This window comes from Heloderma suspectum, chromosome 5 (genome assembly GCF_057233095.1).
Source record: "Heloderma suspectum isolate Gila_16-S chromosome 5, 16-S_ref, whole genome shotgun sequence".
Lineage (NCBI taxonomy): Eukaryota > Metazoa > Chordata > Lepidosauria > Squamata > Helodermatidae > Heloderma > Heloderma suspectum.
This window is the reverse complement of record NC_139462.1, coordinates 232,495,157-232,504,034: the sequence shown is the minus strand read 5'-3', so window position 1 is coordinate 232,504,034 and position 8,878 is coordinate 232,495,157. Positions and strand designations below refer to the sequence as shown.

General features: G+C 53.3%; 1 protein-coding gene across 1 annotated transcript in view; it reads left to right on the top strand.

Annotated features, from left to right (window-relative positions):
- The first annotated feature begins 365 nt into the window (after nucleotides 1–365).
- Nucleotides 366–8,878, top strand: part of LOC146345319 (zinc finger protein 212-like) — a 15,748-nt gene continuing 7,235 nt past the window's right edge. Inside the window, exons 1-5 of the mRNA XM_084860057.1 lie at nucleotides 366–559; nucleotides 3,775–4,161; nucleotides 5,493–5,619; nucleotides 6,941–7,051; nucleotides 7,755–7,868. Coding sequence (XP_084716183.1) covers nucleotides 536–559; nucleotides 3,775–4,161; nucleotides 5,493–5,619; nucleotides 6,941–7,051; nucleotides 7,755–7,868 — 763 coding nt within the window. The 5' untranslated portion in view covers nucleotides 366–535. The remainder of the gene's footprint in view (nucleotides 560–3,774; nucleotides 4,162–5,492; nucleotides 5,620–6,940; nucleotides 7,052–7,754; nucleotides 7,869–8,878) is intronic.

Below are 8,878 nucleotides of genomic sequence, written 5' to 3'. Positions count from 1 at the left end.
AGCCTTCCCCAGTCTGCGCCCTCCAGATGGGCCGGACTACAAGCCCCGTCGTCCCCAGAGGACGACGGGCGCTGCAGTCCGCCCTGCGAGGGCCGAGGCAGGGCTCTCCCCGGGACTTGCGCCTACGCAGCCGAAACGGGGCGGAGCCCCCCGCCGCCGCCTCACCTCTGCGCCCGCTGGGCGCCGCGCGCGAGGCGTTGCCGGAGTCAAAGCGCTCCCAAGACGGGGGCGGGGCGGCGGCGCGCGCGCGGGAAGCGCGTCCGCGGCCAGCAGGGGCGCTGCGCGCTTCTCCCGCGGCCACGGGGGGCTGTATCGCTTTTGCGTCGGCGCCGCGGCCAGGCGCTCCTCCCGCCTACAGGCGGCGCTGCTCGCCCCGGCCGTGCGCACGCGCGGTCTCCGCGAGCGAGGCGAGGCCGGGCGGGCCGGGCCGGGCCGGGCGGCCGCGGGAGGCATCCGAGAGGGTTTTCTTGCGCTGCCTGCGCTGGACCGGTTCCCAGGGCGCATGCGCGGTGGCTTCACCTAGCGGGCGCCGGCCATGGCTGAGTGGACTCCTGCCCAGGTGAGGGGTTAACCCTGCCCTGCCTGGGCTGGGCGGAAGGCCGGGAGGGGCCGCTGCAGAGCCCCCTCGCGCCGCTCGGGGGCGGGGCTGGCTGTGCGCGGGTGGAAGCGCTGCGGGCGCCGCTGCGGGCGCGGGGCCTGGCCTGGCCTGGCCTCTTGGCTGCAGCCCCGCGCGGGGCTGGGCTCCGGCCTGCTATTCGGGGGACAGAGGGGCAAGGGCCCCCTCGGCTGCTGCTTTGTGGGTGTGGGGGAGACTCGCGAATGGCGGGAGGGGGGCTTCGTTTCGCAGCCGCCACAGCTCGGCTCTGCGAAGCACAGAGGCGTGCAGGAGAGGAAGCCACTGAGCATGTGCAGAGTGCAAGCAGACATGCTCTGCGCGCCGAAGGTCCCGGGTTCAGCCACGGAATCCTAGAGCTGGAAGGGCCTCTTAGGCCGTCGAGTCCAACCCCCTCCTCAGTGCAGGAATCCGGCTGAAAGCGCCCGTGACAGCGGGCTCCGGTCTCTGCTTGAAGCGCTCCAGGGAAGGAGAGCCCCCCCCCCCCCAGGCGGTTGGCTCCACTGTTGGACTGCTGGGACCCGCTGGGAAGTTTTTCCTGATGTTCCACTGCAATCTGCCTTCCTGTACCTAAAGCCCTGCATTTTGTGTCCTATGGCCTTCCCTCAGCATCTCTAGTTAAAAGGAGCAACGGGAAAAGAGTGTCTCCGCGAGACATGCAAGAGTAGGCAAGTCAGAGTAGGCAAGGCTGAGCTAGACCTCACCTGGTATAAAGCGGTGTCCTCTGTTCCGAAGTCACGCCCAGCCCCCTCCATACAAGGTGCCCGTCCAGGCGCTCCTCTTACTGGAAACGAAGGGCAGAAGGAGAGGGTTGCCTCCTGCTTTTTGGCTGTTGCAGGGTGGATAAAAATGGGATGGTGGTAGGATTTCCCAGGTGCCCCAAAAAGCCTTGCAGTGCATCCAGAAGAGGATCAGGCTCTGGTCCCTCTCCACAAGGAAGAGGGTTTCACGGTTGTGTAGGGCAGTTGTCAAGAATGCCTATCAGGGTGTTTGTACTGCATGGACCCATTACACAGAGGGAATCGAAGATGTTCTTCATTCTACCCATGCCTGTGTGCACTGGGCAATTCTGTAATTTAACACACATGAGTGAAATTTTCTGTTGGGCATAGTATTAAACATTCAGAGAATTCCAGTTTTAATTTTTTAAAAAAAAATCAAGTTTCTACCCTTCAAGATGAGTTTATATGTGAACAATACTTAGTAGGGTAGAGAAGGACTACGTTCATTTCCCGCTGGTTGTGGAATGGGGATTTGGTACCCTGCTTAGCATGCAATCCTTTCCATGTTCAGACAGAAGAAGTCCTACAACTCCTAGCATCTGCCAGCCAGCAGGGCTGGCTGGGGCATGCTGGGAATTGTAGGACTTTTTTCTGTCTGAACATGTATAGGATTGCATCCTTAGTTACTCTTTTCCCCTTGTGCACTAGGCTGTTTCTTGATGCAGAATTTGGTTTACATGACATAACATTTCTATGTGTTTGTTTTATTTGATGCCCAGAGAATACGCAGCCTGGTTCTACCATATTTGTTCATTTAAGAAATGTGTTCCCTCAATTAATAAAACACCATAACATTCATATATGATCAAACTGTAAAAGAAAAGATACATGAGTACAACACATGCACAGCCCAAACCCATAGAAACAGAGCAACAAAATTGCAAGAGCACATCCCAGATAATCTGACCACACAGGAAATTCTTGCACGTCCTACTGAGCATCAGTATGATTTGGGCTCTGGTGGGTTTCATCAGGGATCTGTTCCATAATACCTTTCTTACAATTTTATGCCTACTTTATTCACTGTGAACACCCTGCAATCCACAGTCAGGAAGTACCAGACAGTCTGCTTAATATGCCTTGCAAACTATACCTCATGCAAACCAGTTTCATTTAGAGACTCCTAGGACTAGAGAGAGTCAGAAGACCATGAAGGTCAACCTCCCGCCACCCTTCCTGTCTGTCTAACCCTATAGTCCAGATCGTAGTGTGGTCATAGCATAGAGGAGGGGACCAAGCAATTGTACCGTATTGAGAGCAAATCACTCTCGCTGATTCAACCAAGCAAGCCAAGCTAGATACAGAATGCTTAGTCTAACGACAGACTAGTTACTGCTGCAGTCACAGTGGAAACAATCCAACAATTAGCATTTCTCAAGATCCAGACAGAGGTAACATCTCCGTACAGTCCATTTCCCTGGTGCAGAAGGCGCAGCTGTAATGTCATACCCATGACAAATGAGCATTCCCTCTAATGGGGACTGACTGAGCACTATTTTTATATATACTGTGGATTAAAATGCTCATCACATCTATTACGTCTCTGCTGATGGAACTGCACTGGCTGCCTGTATGCTACTGGGCCAGGTTGAAGGTGTTGGTACTTGTTTACAAGGCCCTAAACAACTCAGGACCAGGATAAGAGATCCCCTGATAGCGTGCTTGGTTGCTGCACTCACCGGCAGATACCCTCCTGCTGGTGCCCAAGATTTTGGAGGTCTGAGCCATCATGGTTTGGAATAGGAAGTTTAGTATCGCCATGCCCGCTCTCTTGAACAGTCTACCTGCTACAAATTAGACAGGCACCAACGCTTCTGGATTTTTGGCACCTACTGAAAACAGACTTTTCTCAACGAGCATTATGAAGATAATCTTGTCTTTTGGGATACAGTAATAATACACGGTATTTAATTATTATCTTATAATGTATTGTTTTGTACTTTGTAATGCAAATAAATAAGTGAATTTCTAATTAATTAACCATAATGGACAAACCAACACCAAACTCCTGAGGGTTCTGTGATGCTGCTGTCAGTTATCCATCCCAAACTGGACAGCAGGCTCTTTCAGCCTCACACAGCCTTCCCTAATCCAGCACCCTCCTGGCCATTCTGGCTGGGAATGCTGGGAGCTGCAGCCCAACACATCTGGAGGGCACCAGGTTGGGGAAGGTTGATCCAGCTACTGCTGTTGCTCTGTGTCCAGTCTCTTTCTTTCTCGTCTTTCCAAGCTCCTGTCTCGTTCCTTCCTTCTCTCCTTCCTTTCTCCTCTGGTCTCTCTTCAGCTCCTCTTTCTCCAGCTGTCCCCAACCAATCCTTCCTCTCTTTACCAAGCACCATTGCCTGCCTCTGTTCTGAATGAATCCCTTCTTGCCCACAGGCCTGGGAATGGGATGTGGAGCCCCAGCACCTGACGTCCTTTCAGCCCCCTGCCCTCTTTGACCAAAGTGCTGAAAGAGAGATCTACCCAACTGCCGAAATCTCCCTGTGGACGGTGGTGGCCGCCATCCAAGCAGTGGAGAGGAAGGTCGATTCCTATGCTGCACGGCTGCTGAACCTGGAAGGCAGGACGGCGACGGCTGAGAAGAAGATCTTTGAGTGTGAGAAAACAGAGTTGGAGTTCAGCAACCACCTGGCGGCCTTGGGGACCCTGATCCACGAGTACGGGGTGCTCCAGAGAAGGTTGGAGAACATGGAGAATCTGCTGAAGAACCGGAACTTCTGGATCCTGAGGCTGCCCCTGGGCCCAAAGGGAGAAATCCCAAAGGTAAAAGGAAGAACAGAGGTGCAAGATCATCTGGCGACCTACCCAGCTGAATGAGGAATTGAACTCGGGTCTCCTGGCTTAAAGTCTGACATTGTGCCGTACACCACACTGGCTCTCCACCCATGGTGTAGAGTAGCCTTCCATATTCTGTTGCCCCCCAGATGTATTGGACTACAGCTCCCATTGCCCTCCGCATGCTGGCTGGGAATGATGGGAGCTGCAGTCCAACACATCTGGAGGGCACCACATGGGGGAGAAGGCTGGTGTAGCACCTGCTTTGCATAGAGAAGGTCCAGGTTTAATCCTCAGCATCCCTGAGTGGGGTGGGGAAAACCCTGCTCCGAAACCCCAGAGCACCACTGCCAGTCGGAGTAGGGTCAGATGCGCAAACCATCTAAGCTGGTATAAGGCAGTTTCCTGTGTAGTTTGAGAGAAAAGGAACCTCCAGTTCAGAGATGGAATACCTCTGAATAGAAGTGAGGGTGCGGGAAAGAGACTGTGGAAAATGAGATGTTGAACAAGGTGGCTCCTTGGTTCTAGCCAGCACTGCTGTTACGTGGGGGATTTCCTGGGTGTGGTCTTGCTGCCCATTGGCAAAATGGCCATAACCATGACCAGCCTCAAGCATTTTCCAACAACATGCAGGATCAACCCTTGCATGTGCCAGTGCATGCAGCTGTCCCGCAGGCTCATTAACTGTGCATCCTATCACGGGTGGGCAGAAAGGAGATCTCCAGATGTTTTGGACTTCAGCTCCCAGCATTCTTGACCATCGTTCATGCTGGAAGGGGCTTCTGGGAGCTGGAAAACCTCGGGAGAACTACCTTCTGCCCACCCCTGTGTTATATAAACCAGCCTTCCCTAATCTGGCACCCTCCAGCTATGGAGGTCTACAACTCCCAGCATCCCCACCCAGCATGCTGGCTGGGGATGCTGGGAGTTGTAGTCCATCGCAGCTGGAGGGTGCCAAGTTAGGCATTGCTAATATCAACGATAATCTTTAGAGCTACCAGCTTTAATCAGTAGAATCACAAATGAAATGAAAGCTGTTATTGATGGAAGTGCCGATGAGAATTTGTATTCGTATGCTTCAGATCTCACGTTTCCATCGGCAGGCCCGAGGCGATGCCTAACATCATTCAAATTGTGCAAAGCGATGGCACACAGCCCACGCCCAGTGAGCATAACGAACGTTAACAGTTCCAAGAATCTGATGGGAAAAAATGGATCACTGGTTGTGCCGCTTCAGTCTGCGAGCAAATGGACTTGTGGCGGCGGCGGCAGCAACAGAGGGCTGGGTCGAGGTTTCTGTGACATGCCTCTGATTTTAGGTCCCAGTGACTTTTAACGAGGATGCAGTGAACTTCTCCAACCAAGAGTGGGCCAGTCTGGAGGAGTGGCAGAAGGAACTTTACAAGAACATCACCAAGGGGAGCTACGAACCGTTGGTCTCGCTGGGTGAGAGGCAGGCATTTCCTTACTGACGTGGAGCTGTGGGGGTCTGTTGTATGCCAGGTTTTTCTCCCACATGTGTCCATATAGCAGTAGTCGTGGGGAACCCCCACTTGTATCTTCCACCACAGCGGCACTGCCTGGGGCTACCCTTCCTAGTGCTAGCAAGGGAACCCCCAAGCCTGTCTGTGTGCATGCACTCCCCCCCCCCCCCGGGCTCACAAAGGTTGTGCACCCCTGATATAAACACACAGGAGGTTTCAGAAAATGGAAAGGCTGTAATAATGGCAGAATGTACACTCAGAGATGGAGGATGTAGTTCCATGTGCTTCGTTACGCCATCAGTTAACCAAGGATAGCGACCAGTCCTAATTTGAGCCTGGCCTAGGAATCTGTTTTGAGCGCCCACCCAGTCCTTGATCTCATTAAGTGGTCATAAAGAGGGTGTCGCACGTGCAGAGCACCTTTCCCTTAACAAAGAGCTGTCACACAGCTGGGATCCTTGGGAAGTTTTAATGCGAAGGGGGAATCCCAGGCCAGCAGGAGATGCAGGACGATTGTCACTGGATGACAGCCTCGACTGCCTCTTCGCCTCTTGCTTGTCTTGAATCAAGGGTGAGGAGGGATTGAGACTCAGCACCCGCAGCAAGACGAGGGACCCCTGGCTGCCTGGCTGCCTGCCCTCTGGGTTGGGGGCATGCCACGAGTCACGAGGCTGTTTCCTTAGATGGGCAGACTTCCCAGTTCCCTAGAGAAACACAGGCAGCCAGGCAGCCCGGGGCAGCTTGGCCTAATCGCCGTGCAATTTCTTGTCCACACAGGCAGGGAAAGAAGCAGCTCCAGGCTCTGACTGAGTGGGCATGCCCCATGTGTTTGTGTCAGAGAACAAAAAGGAACCGGTGTGGACAACACTACAAACGGGGGTTGACGTAGAGGCCAGGTTCTCTCTTGTCTGCTCACCTAGCCACCTTCCCTCCCTTCCTCCCTCCCTCCCTCCCTTTACTTGTTTGCTCTTATTCCTCTTTTTTTTTCTTAATGCACCATTAAAACGTTTTTGTTTTGCCTAGCATTTGGCCGGCACTCATTTCCCTCAGCTCCCCCCAGCTCCCCTGCTTCTGTTTTATATGCTTTATTTTTATTCAGAAAATTATTTCTGAGTCACCTTTTGGCCCAGAAAGGGCCCCCAAGGTGTCTCACAGTTTCAGCAGTTTAACACAGCCTTCCTGAGCCTGGTGCTCTCCATATGGGTTGGACTGCAACTCCCAGGCTGACCTACACTGAGCAACTGTTAATATTAAACATCCCACTTTCTGATCTGTTCACACAGATGCTGCCATTTCGAAAGGCTCCCTCCCCCAGATGGAGCAAGCAGAACCTCCCCGTGTTGTGGATCAGGAGTTCGTGGGGGACAAGGGGTTCCCCGCAGAGCCCAGAACAGGTGAATGGAATCTGAAACCTGAGCAATGAAGTGAAGTGCGTGAAGCTTCTATTTATAACAAGAATGTAGTGAAAATATACAAATATACTGGCAGCCACACCTGCAGCGCATTGCAGTAGTAATCAATCTGAAACATCAGACCACAGCCAGGTCCGATCCTTCAAGAGAGGACGCATACATCACACCAAGCTGAGTGTGCTTGAAGTTAGTTGGCAAAGAGAGACCTGTGTCAGGAGGTTGGGCAGGGGGGATTTTCTGCTGTACTGCATCCAGAGGCATGGATTGCAATCCCACTACTGACACCACACCCGCACCCTAGATGTTATATAGCTATGTCTCAGCAGCTGAATCACCTAAGAGGCTGGTAAGTGTTGCTGTGCTGCACTGTGCTGAGGTTCCCACTTGCCCAGAAGCCACATCCTTGAACATTAAATCCCGAGGGCCTAATCCCAGCTGTGAGATGGCTGGTGGTATATTCAGTGGTGATGAAAGAAGGCACTCTCCTTTCCTACTGCCTCACGTATTCCATGGCAGAGCCTACTGGCTCTGAAGCCAGGCCTGGGCTTTCAAATGAAACCATGTGTTTCATTTATCCTGCCCCCCCCCCCCCCAGCTTCCAGTTTTCACATGCATTGCTGCTTGCCTCTGAATCGTGGAAGCGTTCAGCATCCATTGGACACACCCCTGTGATTCTCTTTCCCAGAAGCAGAGCCCTTGACTACCAAAGAGGACCTCTTATCCTGGATTAAGCAAGAAGAGCCTCCCGGCAAAGGGAAGTGGGACCTAGAGAGAGAGATTCCCCCAGTTCTTGGCTATGGTGAGTGTGCTGCTTTCCAGATTGGCCTCTTACCATTTTTCCTCTCTGGGTTGACAAACACAGACACAGGACAGGTTTTGAAAAAACTCTTTCCATGGTCATTTAATCATCGTCGCTTTTATAATCAGAGGAACGGCCATGTTGGCTTAGACCAGCCTCCCCCAACCTGGGGCCCTCCCCATGTGTTGGACTACAACCACCATCGTCCCCAGCCAGCATGGCCACAGGCACCAGGTTGGGGAAGCCTGGTGGTGTGCCTAGTTTTAGCCTCATGTTTGATTGGTTAAAACTCATGCAGTCAGGGAACTTGATGGGGTTGAACTCGATGGTCTTATAGGCCCCTTCCAACCGTGCTATTCTATGAGTCTATGAACGCGGTCTTCTTCAGCATGGCAGCCCTAAGACAGGTTGTGGCCAGCCTGGTGCACTGAAATGGTTCCCACGCAGGGCGCCAGGATCACAATCGCAGTCCCAAGTAGCTAATGCCCAACACTTGTGAAGCGGTGCTGGGAGATTCCCAGCACTGGCTGCCAAGGCCAGTCATGGACCACCTTCCATCTCCTTCTGTGACCTCCCGTAAAGCCCTGAGGCAGATATCCCCAGGCGAGAGACCAGTGCTGGCTCCAGGCTTTGGGGGGCCCTGGGGCAAGACACTCCCCAGCCCCCCCCCAGCACGTCTTACCTTCTGACTGCCATTCTCGTTGCTGCCAACTACTTTTATTCCACCCCCCTCCTCCTCCCTTGCTTGGCAGGCAGGGAGCCAGTGAGCAAGCAGGCCGAAGCATCTCCTGCTCCGTTGGCTGGGCCAGAGCGAGAGGCAGGGGAACAAGCAGAGTGTCATGCGGGGGGGACACAAGTCTGAGTGGGTGTTGTCAGAGGCCCCCTGCTATGTACCTGACCAGGCCTACCCTTGACACGGCCCTGCCATGAACTGTGTGTTGCGTGAAGATCTATTTCCTCTTGGGTGGTTTTTTTTTTACCAATATGCTGGAGGCAGGGGAGATTGTATT